Raw genomic sequence first — 17,864 nt, forward strand, 5'->3', positions numbered from 1 at the left:
TTCTTAACTGCTAGGCTACCAGTTTATAGATTTTGCAGATGATATTGTCCTGTGTATGTACGTATATGTTTCATCACACATTTACATATTCAAGGACAGAGAGACCGAGAATTATTATACTGAGATCATCCAAGAACACTATCTGCATTAACAGCATATGACATCAACATCACATCATGGCAACAGTAAGAAGAAAGGATGCCATCACTGTGCAGAATGATGTACATGCAGAGTTTAACACTATAGAGAGCTGTTTTCACATCCATCTGCTAAACTAGGAAGAAGTTTCTCTGTGCTCAATGAAAATCTGATTTGAGATATTGGCTGGTGATCGTGACAGGTGCATGCCTGTGCCAGGTGCATGTTTGTTTGTTGTTTTTTTTTTTGGGGGGGGGGGGGGGGGGGGGGTTGTGAACAAAGTGAACAAACGAAAGGGTTTAAGGGAGGGGCCTACAAGCATGTTTGTGATATCACAACTATCACAATCATAGTCTAGTATGTGATATGGACATTTAAGCTTCCAGTGCACAAACACTGAGGATGTATTTTACAGTGAAGGAGGAGACATCAAGATAACAAAAAATGTTCACTTCTGGTGGAAAACCATATCATCTTATAACATGTCTGGAGCAGATGTTTAACAGAAAACATTTGCTTATATTTGTGTTTTGTTCTGCATAGTGTTTAATGTGCAGAACAAAACACAACACTATCAATACCGTCTCACACTGTGGTTGGAACTGGATTAGATACATTGTAGCCAAACACAGCAACTACTTTTCCATCCAAGTCTAACTACTAGAGAATTATGAGGGGTTTGAACTCCTCACAGACAGAAGCAGCAGGGTAGAGAACGTGGTTTAGTGTCAGCTGACAGGTCAGTGCATCCAAGTGTGACAGCTTTTTATTTCAGTGAGTTGTTTCAAACTGAATGGTTCTGTCAAAGCAGATTAGGACTCTCCCTCCTGTTAGCATGGACAATGAAGAAGCTTGTTCATATGCTGTATGTTTTTAGTTGTGGTGACATCAGTCTACTGTACATAAATATTTCTTCTAAAAATGAATTCTATTTTGTTTAAGATTCATATTCTATTTAATTCTTCCCTTGAGTTTTACATTTGCATAAAAAGTCAGAAACAGGGATACATTTTAATTTCCTGTAGTTGTGCCTGTACTAGAACTCAGTATGTAAACCTGGATGGTGTTTGCTGGGACTTTGAAGGCTCCAGCTGTACCTCTGGAGAGTAGACTTCAGAGTTTCATGCAACTTTAAAGGAAATGACAATTTGTCTAGTGATACCAGGCAGCCTCTTAGCTCATAAACCAAAAGAGACAGTGGATCTAATACTAATGGGTAGTCTAATGTTCCAGTGGGATCAGCCATGACTAAACTAAATCAAATGAAATGCACTGATGGCTGGGACTATTTCAAGAAATCCAAGCAACCAAAGCCAACATATAAATTGTTAGTATGATAAATTTACTGTTGATTATGGTATCTTCATTGGCTGGGAATAATATGAAAGCCAAGCTCATTTATATTGATCTAATGACTAACTCTATCTATCTATCTATCTATATGAAGTTCATTCAAGTGTTGGATCAGTGAGAGACTTACGGTAGTACACATTACTTAATAACACTTTGTATTTATTAGCAAGAGAGGCAACAGTGAAGCATCAGATAATATGCAAAGTCAGTCAGCGTGTGAATGTTTGATACGATATAACAGAGCAGCAAAGAAACAAGTAAAGTCTGTATCCAACAGATAGATTTATTAGTTCTTGTTACACAATATCACATGTGCATCCCCACACAAGGGGGCCAGGCAGCACTACAGGCAGCCTAACCCAGCTTCACTGCCAGTCCTGTGTGGTCCAGTCAGTGTAAGTAACTTTAGACTGCAGCTGCATACAGTCATTCCCTCCTCTGTGCACAGGCTGCTGGTCTTCTAACAGACGATTTCTACTGAGAGCCACAAGCACACAGCAAATTAATTCCCTATCGGGAAAAAAACAATTACACTACAAAAACCTAAAAATGATATACAATCATACAAACCAGAAATATTAGAAAACTATACACGATTGAATGTGCTTGATGTAATTTAGGCATTATAACTATTTTCCATTTCATGTAAATATAGATCGACTTCATGTTCGGTTTTCCACCAATAATGTTGCTGTGCTCAAATGTGCACGTATCGAAAAAATTTCAGAGATAGACCCTCAAGTAGGAAAATAAACACTGTGCTTCCATCCTAAGACTTCAACCACAAATTCAGAACATGAAAAAAATCTAAGTGGAAAAGTTGAGACGAGACAAACCTCCTCAAAATCAAACAGAAATGATGGGAGATGCATAAAGTAGAAGCAGTGATGGACTGTAAGTACTGCAACGGTATATCACACCTTCTCACAGCCACTTAAATACTTTGACACTTTCTAACATGTATATATAATATACAAAACCCTCCAATTCAGTCAACTACTCCCATCACATCAAGGGAAACGATTGCAGGCAGAAAAACTAAATAATTTAAGATACATCATGCTGCTAGTCCAGGGTGACAAGGTAGAAAACAAAGCAAACATCTCATTAACTAGTGAGACTGTTGTGCACACTGCATCATGTTGCATTGCCCTGATACTGCTTTCTGAAATACAGAACATTTAAAATAAGCAGCAAAAACACCAGTGAACAGCCAACACAGTCACAGATTTCAAACTAACTTGTGCCAGTTGTCCAATTACATAATTCAGGAAGCAGTTGCCTTCAGGCTGAGCTAAAAGGAGGGGGGGGGGAGAGAAAGAACGAACGAGAGAGAGAGAGAAAGAACGAACGAACGAGAGAGAGAGAGAGAGATCCTCCATGGATCTCAGAAGACAAATAAATAAAGACCACTGAGTCCCCAAGTGATCATCAAGTCCGTTTAAATGAACAGGAGAGGAGAAAGAGTCCAGAGAACATGTACAGCTGCTTCAGAGTTTTAGTATGCCAAACCCAGGATGTACAGTAGTAATGTATTTACTTCCACTACCTGCTTCCTTGCTTCTGGCAGGTCAGCCACCAAACCCCAAACTGAACACCAAGAGTGGATTTTAGCTATAATAAAAGAAAATGCTCCATCTGTTCATTCAGGGCTTTTCTGTCCTTCCCTTCTTTTTCTTTCTCTCTGAAGACTGAAGAGGTAGTTTCACATTCAAAAAGGGATATGGATGCTGATTTGGAAAAACAATTTCTAATTGTAACATCATTTAGAATGATAAAATGACAGGAAGTCAAAAGGAAAATCATACTGTAGCACAATTCTTTCTTTAACATGAGTAGGCCTTCAATGGCATAGACATCTGATCAGTGGGAGGGACACCAGCAGAGCTCAGTTCTCCATGCAGGCCCCCACAGGTTCAATGAACCACATGTGCTGTCACTTGTCATCTCATTATTCACAAATCCCTCTGTCTCTCCAGAGTTGGTGGTGAAGGCATTGTAGAAGTGAAGGTCTGGGGGAGCTGGCCCAGGAGAGACCAGGTGAGGACCCAGGAGAGTTTGTGGCCCAGTAGGCCGCTTTCTCCAGCAGGGGTTTTAGAGAACCAGGAAAAAGGAAGGGCTGACGAGGTGAGGTAGGGTTAGAGCTGGAAACCCTCCATGGGTCCTTCCTGCTGCTGGAAGATGAACTGGCCCTGGCTTTGGTCCACTTGCGGTGCCAGGCTGGCATCCTCCTCCTCCACACCAAAGTAGTGTTCAATCAGGTCAAAGGCCTTCTGGTAGATTTCCTGGTTCTCGTGGCTCTGCAGGAACTCGATCTTATCCAGACCTACACACACACACACACACACACACACACACAGTTTATACAGCTATACTACACTTCACACAACAGGAACTAATGATCTGTAGAGTATGAGCCTTAAGTACTGAGTTTCAAAAACTGTCAACTACTGCTCTGATGAGATATTACATGATGCACACTGATATTGTTTCTTTTTTAACTGTATTTTTCTGGAAGGTCACAACACAGAGGTGAAATAAAAACCATGTTATTCTGGGAAATGTGCCTATCTGTCTGTTTCCCAGCTTAAGACCTGGCAACATTTCAGAGAACATGCAGGTATGGCTGTGTTGTGAATGAAAGCAGTAACAGTGCAGGAACAAACATGTGAAGGCTGATGAAAGACTCCTTCATGTTGAGTGAGTGAACCAATCACAAGACTCTGCTGATGACTTGCCGATGTTTTCACACATGATTTGATGACTAACAAACAATACAAGTTATTTTGTCTGCAAACAAGCTCCTTTTTCCAGAACAGCTGGAAATTGGACACATTGTGAAATACAGGAGCTCCTCATAGTGTGGTTGGCATCCAGAACTGTTGCATGACTGCCATCTACTGGACAGTCCTTTGTCCAGCTATCCCTGCATTGCTGTGTGAGAAGGTGCAATACTGATATGTTCCTAAATGTAGCTGCATGTGCAAATAGTAAATCACTAGTATTCCCAGTAATTAACTGACAACTATGTGAAAGAAGCTTAAATGATTGTTCTACCAAACACTGGTTTGTTAAATGAGCTGAAATAATATTTGTACTGGGAAGTATTAAGAATATGGGCTGAACAAAGCAGCTGTCAGCTGTTTGTAACACCCTCCATTTAATGTGAGAGCAATGTGTTTGACACATATCCACTGGTACTTACACAGTAGAACTGTGTGTACTCCAGATGTTCCTCACAATATAAAAGGCTCTGTAAGTGGAAGAGCCTGATTCAACAGATTCTTTAACCTTTCTGCCACATTCATTATATAAAGTGAGATGTAAAGACATGTACTTAAAAGAGCTTGTTGGCTTTATATTGGTTTTATATTTTTTGTGGGGAAGGTGAGGAAAAAACATTTGTGACACTGATCCAATTTTCCAACAGCACATCAAATGATGTGGATATTTAACTTTTCATGTATGTTTAATACATTTGGTAAACATTGCTTTATAAGTCATTAGATGAATAAATAAATACAATGGTCTCAACCACAAACAAGATAAGTCTTCTGTAACAAGAGACCTATTCATTGATAGGCTAATCAGATTATGGTTGGCCTGCTCACAGATGTATTTCTGATAGTGAGCCAGTGACAAAATAAGGAAATTCCTCTTGTGTGTCATAAACGGTGCCTGAAGGTGTGGGTGTGTTGCAGAGCTGTACCGTAAGCCTCCTCGATGAGAGCACAGTAAGGGTTGATGCCAGTTCCGTTCTGTTTGGCTTCCTGTTCTCCCAGTCTGAGGATGTTCTCCAGACCGTTTAGAGACACTTGTACAATCTTAGAGTCCATCACTGTCAGCAGGTCACACATGGGCTTAATGGAGTTCAGAGACACCAGGTACCTGTTCATACAAGAGAGGAAATATCACTGATTGATTAGTGTCCAGTGCCAGTCTGAGTCACACCACTGAGTTCACACTGCAGTTGAGCTAAGATGCACAAGTGTGCTGTGTTCATATAATTACTGGTAATGTTCCCTGTTATCCATGAAAAAGACTTGATGTAATGTTTTCTCTGCCTTCAGAACAGAGAAGTATATTAAACATACTTGATCTGTGCAGGTGTGCCTCCAGATGTGGCATTGGTGATGGCCCACGCTGCCTCCTTCCTTGTGCGGAACTCAGCCTTCTGAAGGATCTCAATCAGTACTGGGAAGATGTTGGCATCGATCACATTCTGACGAGAAGAAGTAACGTCAGCTACACACACAAGCACTTCTTCAGACATGACACACTGACGCTGTGTAAAACAGTCGTTACCTGAATCTGAGCTCGGTTTCCTGCTGTGATGTTGGACACAGTCCAGCATGCCTCCTTTTTGATGGACTCCTTGGGACTGCTGAGCAGGTGCAGTAAACATGGCAGAGCTGAGCAGTTCAAGATCACCTGAGATGATAGTAGTATAAGAGGGCAATGTTTATATTTCACATTACATGTTCTCTTGTATATACACATGAATGAAAAGTCAACGTGTGTACATTATATATACACACCTGTGTCTGAATGTCATCTCCTGTCACAATGTTGCCCACTGCACGTAAAGCAGGAGAAACCACCTTGTAATCACTGTGCCTGGAAAAAACATCCACGTAACATTCACACAACATACTATGCAAGTTTTGATTTATTTTGGCTGTTTTCTACTTTACAGAACAACATGGAAGACATCAAAACTATTAAATAACACAAGAAATGATGTAGTACTAAAACATGTAAACAAAGCAACATACATGTCATATTTTAGATTACTCAAAGTATGTATGTATGTAGGAATAATGTTGGCAGCTTCATGAAGTCATCACCTGGAATGCTTTTCAATAAATGTTATAAGTGTTTTGTCAAAATTAAATCAGTGGAACTTGTTGCCTTCTTAATGTGTTTAAAAGCCCAGTAGCTGTGTTGGTATACAACATTTAGCCCCATTCCACTACTCTAGTAATCAATATTATGACAAGAACCAAGTCACAGGAAGCAATATTTTCATTTGTTCAAGTGTATTAAATAATATGTTAAGTTGTAAATGAAAAGCAAAGTTTCAGTTACATTCAATGTGAAATAAAGAATGACAGATGTACTGTAAAATAATGATGATAGCAGTACCAATCCAAGAACCCTTAAAAGTGATACTGATACCAGCTAAGTACTTCATTAGATAACCATTCCACATTCAGTGCATTGTCTTTTATCTGGTGTAACAGATGTGTAGTGTAGACACACTTTAGAGTGTTCAGGTAGCGTCTTGGCTGCTGAACTCCTCAGTGTGCTAACTCAACTTCACTACGACTTCACCACCACAGACGGGCTGTAGCTGTGGTGGCAATGGACCAATTAAATAAAAGAGCGCCTGCATTGATTGGCTGTGAGCAAGTGGATAAGATTAGTGATATTTTCTAGCTCTGGGTGCACAAAGGATGGATTGCAGGTATCATTTAACAGACGTTTCCATACTACTTGGTATGTATTTATTTCAGTTGATAACTTGAGAGGTATCGAGTACTGACACCAAGCTGTAACGGATACCATATACTTCCCTTAGGTTTAACTTTACACAGAGAAAAATTAGTTTAAATAAATAAATAAATGTAGAAGGGTACCAATATTTTCAGCCACATCTGTACATGTCAGCTTGATTTTGAAAATGTAGCTTGGCCTGCTGTTCCTCTACTAAATCATCTAATAATAACAACAACAACAACAACAACAACAACAACTACTACTCCTCTCCTTTCTGTAACAGCTTTCTTTATCAAATATCATCCAAAGTTCTGAATAAACTCCAGTACATGCAGAGCTCTGCTATTAACCTCCACTGCCTCCATGACATCCTTCTCATTTACAAAGCCCTCCATAATCAGACCAACCTACTCCACCAACACACTCCCTCCCACAGTCTCCTGCCTCCACCTCTCAGGACCAAGCACTGGGCCTGGGGAGACACGAGCCTTCTCTATAGCTGCCCCCCCCCCCCTCTGTCTGGAACTCTCTCCCCAAACATCTGTGACTGACACTGAAACTCACCTTTTCAGAACTGCTTTAATGTGTATGTGATGATACGTGTCATTTATTTTTCTAGTATTTCTCTTGTAACGATCTGTTAACAGCTTCTTACATGAGCAGCTCCACCAGCCGGCGGCAGACTCCAGAGTCAATGACTGTCTGGATCTTCTCGTTGGGGCCATCAGACAAGTAAGACAGAGCCCAGCATGCATCTGCCAGCACATCTGGATCACTGCTGAACAGAAGCCTGGACAATACGCTGAGACAAGGAGACACCTAACACAAACCACAGACACAGGGACAGTTTACTGTTAAAGCTGAATAAACAACTAGAGAAATCTTGCAAGTAAAAATAAAGACAGTAGGCCCCAGTATTCCACTTCAGTAATGAAACCTGGACTGACCTTGGCAAAATCAGGTGGTGGGTTCTTCCCCCGGCACAGGTTAGACAGTGCCCACACTGCATTACGGGTTGTTGTGAGACGGTTGGATTTAGCAAGCAGTCTGGATGTGACAAAACAGGATATAGATGTTATCACATCAGATACAACACATTCAGACATTATGTAGAGTGAGAGGCAGAGCACTTACTGTTGTAGAGATGGCAGGATGCCACAGTTGAGTACGTAGTCTCTGCACTCAGCATTATCTCCAGCTATGTTCCCCAATGCCCACACCGCCTGACACACAACACACACACACACACACACACACATATATTGGATAGATGCACTGGACCAATCAGCTGCAGGGCCTGTTTTCTCACATCTAATTTATTCATTTATGTGCATTTCAACATAGACTCATTTCAAATGAATACAGTCTTATGGTTAACAATAAAGTGTCTCACCTGTTCCTGGACATCCTCATACTCAGAGTTCAGCAGTTCAATGAAAATGGGCACAGCTCCTGTTTCAATCACCACCTTGGTGTGCAGGAAGGTACCTGAGGCAATGTTGGTTAGAGCCCAGGCAGCCTCAAACTGACACACACACACACACACACACACACACAGTAGGTTAGGAACGTTATTCTTAGTAGGTACATTTCTGCTGTGTCACTGCTCACATCACATGATGAGCACAAGATGAGATGAGTGAAAACACGTACCTGTAGTGTACAGTTTTCACTCCTCTTCAGAAACTCCACAAAACGATTCACAACACCAGGAGTGGAAATGACCTCATCTATGGGAGGGTTGGGCTCTACACAAAAGCACAACAAAAAGCTGTGACTCTCATCAACTATGAGCAAAAAGAGATTTAAAAACCAGCAGGAAGTTCAGCAGGAAGTGGACTTTTCATTTTCCTTCAGCTTTTAATTGCTGTTTATTATTTGTTTCTATCTTATGTTGTCATCACTGTGGTACTTTTGTGGAGATTGGTTGTTGGACAGTGTGTCTTAGTGTGATTAACATAAACTGACATACATAAATCTTCATCATTACATATGTCTTCCAGGGATGCAACACAAACCTTTGGAGAGTAACTTCCTGAACTTCTGTGTAGCGATTAGCTGCTGATCTGGGTCTTCAGAGAAGATCATCTGAATCATATCTGGAGTTATGACCCCATCCTGCACAAAAGTCACAATTAGAGAATCATAACAATAACTATTATCATCATCATCATCAATATTACTACTACATTTAATCATGATCAGATCCTGCACAGTGTTTAATAGCAGTTGTTACTGGGGCTTTAGCTAGAACTACTACAACACATAGAACAATTGAATACAGTCCATGTGAGAGGTGTGTGTTGGTATATAGACCAACAACATGAAAGACATTAACTTCATACACACATACCTACAGATGTTATAAAGTAGGCTACTCTAATAGTAAATTAATGTTCTTTTGTCATTTCAAGCAGCCTAAAATAAGAGCTGCATTTAAAACTACAATAATGTTCACACTTTAATGAAGAGGATCTATCAGCTCTTCAATCGCTGTGACATTCTGTGCCTCCAGTTCTGATTTGAGTGGGTATGTGGTGATACTTCAAAATTGTGTTGAGGATAACACACACACACACACACACACACACACACACACACACACACAGAGAGCTGAACAACACTTACACCAGCAACAGGTACTGTGGAGCTGATGTCTGGATCCTGGATGGGACACTCCAGCATTGATTCATCACTTGAAGGTACACATACATTTCTCCTCTTGAACAGCTGTGGGCACAGTAACAGTCACATGATTAAGCTGCTGTTTATATTTTAACAACCTTGGTATGCAGACTATGCATAACCATGAATTACACAAAGACTATATGGAACATTTTCAGACTTGCAGAGACCCATTTAATTTAAATAAATACACCAACATGATAATCACATACTATTGATCAGTCATAGAGACCCTACTGCTGTGAAATGTGTTGAGTTTGGGCTGGACAGGAAATTGAGCTTTTGAGGTGTTCTATGGTTTGGCTATCATTTGAATTTCAACAATTCCAATTGTGTGTGTAATAAAAAAAATAAAATAAATAAATACATTTTTTTTAAAAAGTGGTCAAATGTTTAGGTATAATAAAAAATATCCTTGACTTCTATAGTGTCATTTAAGTAAGTAAAGAGTCTTTTTAACTGAACATTCACAAAATAACTCCATCGTCATTTAAAAAGGTCTGATCCAGTGTGAGTACATAAATGGTGTTGTGGGTGCTGTGTTATGTGACACTCATCTTTCATCATCAGCACAGAGAAGCATGTAGCACAGCTCTGTATCTGTGGCTCACACTTCTGATAACATTCTTATAGCCTGATGCTGTGCTGCCTTAAATGTTTGATCAAATCTAACATACAAATTCACTTACAGTATCAGTTATAAAAATGAATATACTTCCAAGAATCAACTTTTTATTTTCCATGCTACCACTCCCTCCCCTAATTCATTTCTTCAAAGAACTTAATGTTCTTTGTAGGATATTTATTTGGAGGGATAAACCTCCCAGGATTAGTTTTTCCACTCTGTCTCGTCCCAAACCTTAAGGTGGCCTTTCCCTTCCAATTAAGAGCCATTAACACTTGGGTAGATACCTCATCAGATGCATCATGGCGCATTTTAGAAAATGCTTTGTCTGCTCCAATCAGAATTCAAGACTTACCTTTCTCTGCTATTAAACAAAAAAATGTAGAGCGCTATATTATATCCAACACACCATCTGTCTGGTGTTTCATCGAAAAATATTTTTCCATAGATCGTAAACTTCATAAACTTTCACCTATCTGGCATAATAACGCCTTGCTGTCCGGGTCCATACCCTTGAATTTTCCACAATGGTCTAAACGAGGTATTGATGTGTGACATTTTTAACCATCAAGGACTTCGCTCCTTCCAAGATCTGAAGGACTCTTATTCTCTTCCAGGCAGTTCTTGTTTTTTTTTATCTTAAGCTTCGCACTGCACTCAAAACGTATGGTGTCCCTTGGGCTGTTTCTTTATCTCAGCACCCCTTGGTAACAATAATTACAAACAATTTATAAGAAACTCTCCTTGGTTGGGAAAATGATCTTAAATTCTATAAGTTAGAGTGGAAGTGGTCTGTTATTTGAAATACAATTCTTTCTTCTTCTAAAAACCTAGCCCATCAGATCATTCATTATAAATTCACACATAAGTTTTACTTTACTTTTACAAGCTTTACTCCAGAGCGTAGATATAAAATGAAAGGGTTCATTTGAATGTAGTAACCTCCCTCCATCACCACCATCCCTTTTGTTTTGTTCTCTTGTGTTTTGAAGTACTTAATGTTGTACCACTACCAGTAGGCTACTATGAGGAGGTTCCAGTATAGTACTGGCCTCTGGGTTTACCTTCTCTTTCTTACTTACGTTATCTATTTACTCTATTTTTTTTTTAAATATATTGGTCAGCTGTGGATCGCTAATATAGCCTTTTTGCAGCTTGGACACGTATCATGGTATCAAGTATTTTCTCTACGGATTATACATCATTCACTTTTCTCTTAACCTGGAATTTGTGTATACCATCAGTCTCGCCATATTTCTGTTCGGGCTAATTCATGTGAAAATATGTTTGTTTGTTTTTTGTTTTCTGTTATCTGTTTGTTTTCCTTTTTGTCCCTTTTGTGTGGTTTTGTATTGTGGTACTGTCTTTATTGTTGTTGTTGTTTTCTTTTATACTACTCACGTAGGTCATCTGTGTAAACCATGGGTGCTCAATACGTTGATCGCGATCTACCAGTCGATCGCAAAGGTAGTGTGGGTAGATCACATGGCATTAGAAAAATAGACCTCAGCCTATCATCCATCCCATCACTTGATTGATATGCAGGGCAGCCAGTCAGATGACATCTGACTTTTTCTGACACTTAGGTCACACGCTAAGAGCAGCAAAACTAACAAGCTAGCTAACGAGTTACCTCCAATTTTTAGCCCTCAGTTTTTTTCTCTTAAAATTAAGAAAGGATATAAAAATGAGCGGGGGTAACGTATCACTTTCATACGGAATGGGAGGAGGACTTTTTTTTCCACAATGACATTTTCGGAGTGTGTTTGCCTCATCTGCCAGTCTACCATCGCAATACCGAAGAAGGGAAATGTGGAGCGGCATTTTCAGACTGTTCATAGAAAATATGACACCGACTTCCCGCCGAAAAGCGAGCTGAGAAAGAGAAAGGTGAAGGAACTAAAATGCCAGTTGTCCGGACAGCAGTCATCTCACAGCCAACTTCAAAAGCGAAAGCTGCCACTGAAGCATCGTTCCGGGTGAGTCACCTCATTGTTAAAAACAAGAAGTTCTCTCCAAGACGGAGAGATGGTAAAAGAGGCATTCGTTGAAGCAGCTGACTCATTGTTCCGAGATTTTAAAAACAAGGCAGAATTATTATCTTCGATCAAAGCTCTCCAGCTGTCAAGAAGTACAGTTACACAGCGCAGTGAAGCCATGGCCGAGGATTTGACCCAGCAACTCTGGAAGGACATCACAGATTGCCAGTGTTTCTCACTGCAGTTGGACAAATCTACGGACGTGAGTGACACAGCCCAGATGTGCATTTTCATTTGTATGGTGTTTACTGATATCACTGCAAAAGAGGAGCTATTAACAGTACTGCACATGAAAGAACAGACGTGAGGAGAGGACATATTTCAGTCGTTCAAAAACTTTAAATCGAGAAAACCCAGCTCCCAGTGTACAAACTGGTGTCCATCACCACGGATGGGGCACCCGCAATGGTTGGCCGCTTGAATGGATTTATTGCCAAGTGCAGGCAGGACGATGCTTTCCCGGACTTCCTGAATTACCACTGCATAATCCATCAACAAGCATTATGCGCTAAAATGCTCAACATGAAAGAGATCATGGATGTGGCAACGAAGATCGCCTGTTCTATCCGCACCAGATCTCTTCAAAGACGGCTATTCCGTGCACATCTGGAGAAGGCTGACTGCGACCACTCTGAGCTGTTGTTACACACTGACGTGAGATGGCTTAGTCAAGGGAAATTCCTGCAAAGATTTAGAGAGCTCTGTCCGGAGATTAAGGAGTTTCTCTGTGTAACTGGACATGCAGAATACAAGCAACTAAATGACGGTCAGTGGCTGTTAGACTTGGCATTTTTAACCGATTTGACAAACATGTTGAATGACCTTAATCTAGAGCTGCCAGGAAAAGACAAAACGGTGATCAATATTATCAGCTCAGTTAATGCTTTCAAACGAAAGATGCAACATCTCTCCTCAAAGCTACAGCGCCATGATTTGGCAAACTTCCAGAACCTGGCGTCAGAGCTGGAGATGCAAGGGAAGGTCTGTGTGCAACTTGACAGTGGACGCTACACAGAGCAAACGCTTTCAAGACTTTTCTTTGCTTGAGCCAATCGCTACATTCATGTGCTATACTTTTCTGGAAGATGTTGAGGTTGATTCACTCACATCAAAAATTGCAACACTGTTTCACCTGAACTCTTCTGGAGTGGAAGATGAGATTTTGACACTACAAGCCGACATTCAGCTGAAGTCCAGAGCTCATGGACAGTTCTGGAACTTATTCACAGAGGAAAAGTACCCCAACTTGAGGAAATGTGCTACCTCCTTGACTGCATTATTCGGCTCAACTTATTTATGTGAGTCAGCCTTTTCCCACATGAAGATCATTAAGTCCATGTACCGTTCCACCATGACTGATGATCATTTGGAAGTGTGCTTGAGGCTGGCTGAGATCAGAGTAAATTCAGGTAATGACAAAAAATGTACATAGTTAATTGTGTTGTGTTGTGCAATATGGCCTCATGCGGTTATGCAAGGTACATCAACATATATTGTACATATAAAGAATTATCAATATTTATAAATAAATATATGTTTTGCATTTTTGTGGTAGGTAGATCATTTTGACTTGGTCATTTTATAAGTAGCTTGCATGCTGAAAAAGTGTGAGCACCCCTGGTGTAAACTTTATGGTTTTTATGTATTGTTGTCATTTATAATTGTAAGTGTTTCAGTGTTCAGTTGTCAGTGTGGCTCCTAATAAAAAATAAATAAATAAATTCACTTACAGCAAAATTAGCTTCCCAAATGCTGTGTCTTTCATTTTCTTTAATAAAGTGAAGCCACACTTTTGAGTGTTTACCATGAACCGTCTTTCACACTCTTGACATCTAAATACATCTATATTCTGTTGCATTGACGCATGGTGTAGATAGGCATATGTAGCCTTGGTTTGCAATAATACAAAGTTATCATGTATTGATGAGCAGAACCAAAATTCTATCATTCCATTTTTTGAAGGGTACCTAGTTCTTGACATTTTGGATTCTGTTCTAATTTGGAACTGGTTTTGGGTCCCAACCCCAGTGTCAGGAAGTCTGGATTACATACATGAATCAGGTGGTTGAAGGTGAATCAGCATTTACCTGCTCCTCTCTTTTCTGTTTGCGTAGCTGGATTCCTTCTTCCTCTCTCCTTCGACGCATCTCCTGAGGATTCAGTGCTTTGTTCTTATAGCTCTTCATCCTGTAATTCTCTTTTCCTGGACTAGCCATCGTGTCTGCAGAGTCAGGATACAAGACAGGCCGTTCTTCAACAAAAGCAAACATGAAGTGTTGAGGATCTATGACTCGGACATGGTTTAGCCGCGGACACAAATATACAGGCAGGGAACAAATTAAAGTTAAAACTAATGTTGAGTCTCCATGTGCTGCCAGAACAGCTTCAGTGCTCCTTGTTATTGATTCTACAGTCTGTGACCTCTAGATATGGTGACTGTGATCATTTTAATACTCTAACCATTCAGTGTCTCCTCATGCTCTGTGGATGGAAGAGACCAATCTCATCAAGATAGAAATGTCATTTAGAACTTTGCATTCATTTGCAGTGACCCTTCACTGTAGGAGGTCAAGTGGTCCCAAACCATGCCAGTAAAATGCCCCCCACCACATAACAGAGCCACCAGATCCCTTCACTGTAGGGGTCAAGCATTTATAACTCTGTTGGTTTTTTCCTTTCATTTGTCATCCTCCTATAGAATGTGGGCTTGATCACACAGTTCTCTAACATCATTTTTAATAAGCTGAATCTGCATTTACACTGGGAACATTGGCTGAGTATACCTGCTTCTTCTTTTAAAAACAGCAAAGCTGTTTACTGCTGCACTACTGAACAGAACAAGAAACACACACAAAAGGACACAGGCTCTTTAACAAGCTGCCGTGGGGCAATTATTGAAAATGGGCTCAACAGGAATACAAGAGTTGGGACTGTAAGTAGATTTAGAGATTACTCCAGTGTTAAATTTCCACCAAACATGTTACAAGATCTATAAAAACACTCTGCTTGTAATAATAATTTGAGTTATTATTATTTCTTAGAGACCAGGTGCAAAAAACTAACCTATTCAAACGATGAAGAGAGCCTTTGTAACAGAGCTAACAACTACTTGCTTTCAATCTGCAATCTTTGTGTATGGTGACAGAAACATTACAAACTAAATACACAGACTAAATACACAGACTAAATACATCAGTCCCATACTCATAAATCATCATCATCATCATCCTATGGGCTCAAATCATGGTCATAAGTATTGTAGCTGTGTGCCACCATATCACCACATTTGATCAAATTAATATTTGTACAGGTTTGCAGTTACACATCTGTCTGTTTGTGAGTGAAAAAGTTCACACTGAACTTAACAGCTACAGGTAAAAGTATGTTAATTCCACATTTGACACTCCCTCCTGAAGCTGCCTAGCCAATGAGGATGCTCTGAAACACTGGGTATGTGTCCCATAAAGGCACTGAAAGTGTGTCCCAGCTGAACAGCCTCTGAACTTAACGCTCATGCCAAACTCCCTTATAAAAATACATTGTTTAAAAGAGGCCTTGTTTGTAGGTTAAAACAAGCAACATGGATAATTCTGACTTATTTCAAATAGCTCTGTCTGTCACAATAATCATGTTATCGGCTTATAGTAAAAAACATGGACGATCAGTTTTGCTGACCTACTGACAAAAAAAATGATGTTAAATTGTATATTTTTGTAAGGGAGTTTGGAATGGGTGTAATTAAGTTCAGAGGCTGTTCAACTGGCCAAAGTATGAGACATTCCTATCTTGTTATGTTTGTGGTGAATGAAACATGCAATACTTTTCTTTGATGGAGCTGATATTAATCCACTCTGATGCCACATGGATGTAAGAGTGTTAACACGTATACTATTCATTATGTATTTCCTGAGCAGTTGGTAGGTCAGGTTGGGTCAGGGTTTTGGGAGTGTTTTTGTTGGTTGGGCGTTACTGATTGGCTCTCAGGACAGGTCTGGGGGTTTCATGTATTAAAAGTGTCTGACTTGTTTGTCAGTGCTAAACAACATCATACATTCTGCATATCAGCAGCAGCTCAGCTTTTAGTTTCTAAAAAACAAATACAAATATCATCAACATATTTTACACATTTGGATGTAGTCGTACATTGTACAATAGTTATGATCCTAATTTGAGCCCACATCACAAACCCAACAACTTGCAATATAATCCCATTAAAAAGGTCTTTGATCACATGATGCAAGGTTTGTGAGAGGCATCATCAATCACCAAACCAATCAAGAGTCCAGAGTTCCAGAGAAGCAAAGATAGATACAGCAAGATGAAAAGCAAAGGCTCTGTAGATAAATAATTACTAATATGTGTTTGTCTGGCAGGGGAAATGAACTGACTGATCACAGAAAATGCAGTGGTGACTATATGGAGTTATACTGAAAATATATGATCTGGTCACTGTTTGATTGATACTTTGCACAGGGTTTTAGAAGGGTTTGTGAAGTTAATTCACCATTATGAATTAAATTTAAGACTGACACGGAGTATGCAAGTAAGAAAAAAATCACAGTCCCAGAATTACTTTCAAAAGTAACTAAACATCTGATCTTGAGAGCGCTTTCACACCAACTGTGCCTGGAACCAATTCAAGCTGACTGGTGATCATGAAGACAAAAAAATGATTAACTAACTTTTGAAAAAACTCTGAATATGGAGGAGTAATGTTTCATATCGTCAAAACTAGCAGGTGTGTTTACAAACAGAGGTATGAGCTATGACAGTGCAATGATTGGCTTAAACATTTCATCCACACTGATATGAGTTTCACGACTTTCTGATGATTAGAGCCGATCTCATCAGGATTTTTGACAGACAGCAGAACTTGAGAATAGGACTTCCAACATTCAACGTCACACAGAGAGAGCACACATTAATTTCCAAATATGGAACGATGCACGTTCATATCACACACCTTCATTTTAAACCGTGCAAACATCACAACAGGTTATGACGACATCAAACTAGTCATTTGAATATTCCTAAAGATCCCGCAGGTTGACTGATTCTCATGTATGTGTCAGTGTGAACAGTTACAGCATCCCTGCTTTAAATACATTTCTCCCACACAGGAAAGAGGAGGTCATGCTAAGCTCCGTGCATGCTAACGCTGCACTGCTGACAGTTAAGTTACACCAAAGCATGACCTGTTCAAAATTACACTGTATACACACAGCTGGCGTCAACCCAACCAGCAGCACTAGGTTTTATTTAGTTTCAGCAGCATGTCTCTGAGTAACACAGCTACATGTTGTTGGGCTATTCCCAGGCTTTTCTGCACTAGCACGCTAGCTCCTCCGCTAATGCAACGTTGGGTCAGATCACGTTATCTCAGGTGTAGTTAGTTTCAATAACAACAACGTCAGATATCATGACACATATCAGCACTGATTCTTACCCACTGAAGCTTTGCTGTACCTGGAACTGCGTGTGGATGTTTGACAGTTACAACCTCTCCTTCTTCCCCTGCTTCTGCC

The 17,864-nt window shown here is 40.0% G+C and overlaps 1 protein-coding gene across 1 annotated transcript; it reads right to left on the bottom strand.

Moving 5' to 3' along the window:
- Positions 1 to 1,754: 1,754 nt before the first annotated feature.
- Positions 1,755 to 17,864, bottom strand: kpna5 (karyopherin alpha 5 (importin alpha 6)). Its single transcript, XM_053327449.1, has 14 exons — positions 17,786 to 17,864; positions 14,427 to 14,560; positions 9,619 to 9,720; positions 9,009 to 9,108; positions 8,644 to 8,738; positions 8,384 to 8,515; positions 8,125 to 8,213; positions 7,938 to 8,037; positions 7,646 to 7,809; positions 6,030 to 6,108; positions 5,797 to 5,922; positions 5,586 to 5,713; positions 5,201 to 5,379; positions 1,755 to 3,817 (listed from the first exon to the last, which is right to left on the bottom strand). The coding sequence occupies exons 2-14, from the start codon at positions 14,553 to 14,555 to the stop codon at positions 3,630 to 3,632; spliced, it is 1,611 nt and encodes a 536-aa protein (XP_053183424.1). The 5' UTR covers positions 14,556 to 14,560; positions 17,786 to 17,864; the 3' UTR covers positions 1,755 to 3,629.

This window comes from Scomber japonicus, chromosome 10 (assembly GCF_027409825.1).
Source record: "Scomber japonicus isolate fScoJap1 chromosome 10, fScoJap1.pri, whole genome shotgun sequence".
Lineage (NCBI taxonomy): Eukaryota > Metazoa > Chordata > Actinopteri > Scombriformes > Scombridae > Scomber > Scomber japonicus.

Excerpts from the sequence above, each read along its gene's own strand:
- kpna5 (XM_053327449.1), bottom strand. The coding sequence starts at position 14,555 with ATGGCTAGTCCAGGAAAAGAGAATTACAGGATGAAGAGCTATAAGAAC. Across the intron at positions 8,214-8,383 it reads ATGAGGATGTCCAGGAACAG|GCGGTGTGGGCATTGGGGAA; the intron begins GTGAGACACTTT and ends GTTGTGTGTCAG. Across the intron at positions 8,038-8,124 it reads ATCCTGCCATCTCTACAACA|ACTGCTTGCTAAATCCAACC; the intron begins GTAAGTGCTCTG and ends TGTCACATCCAG.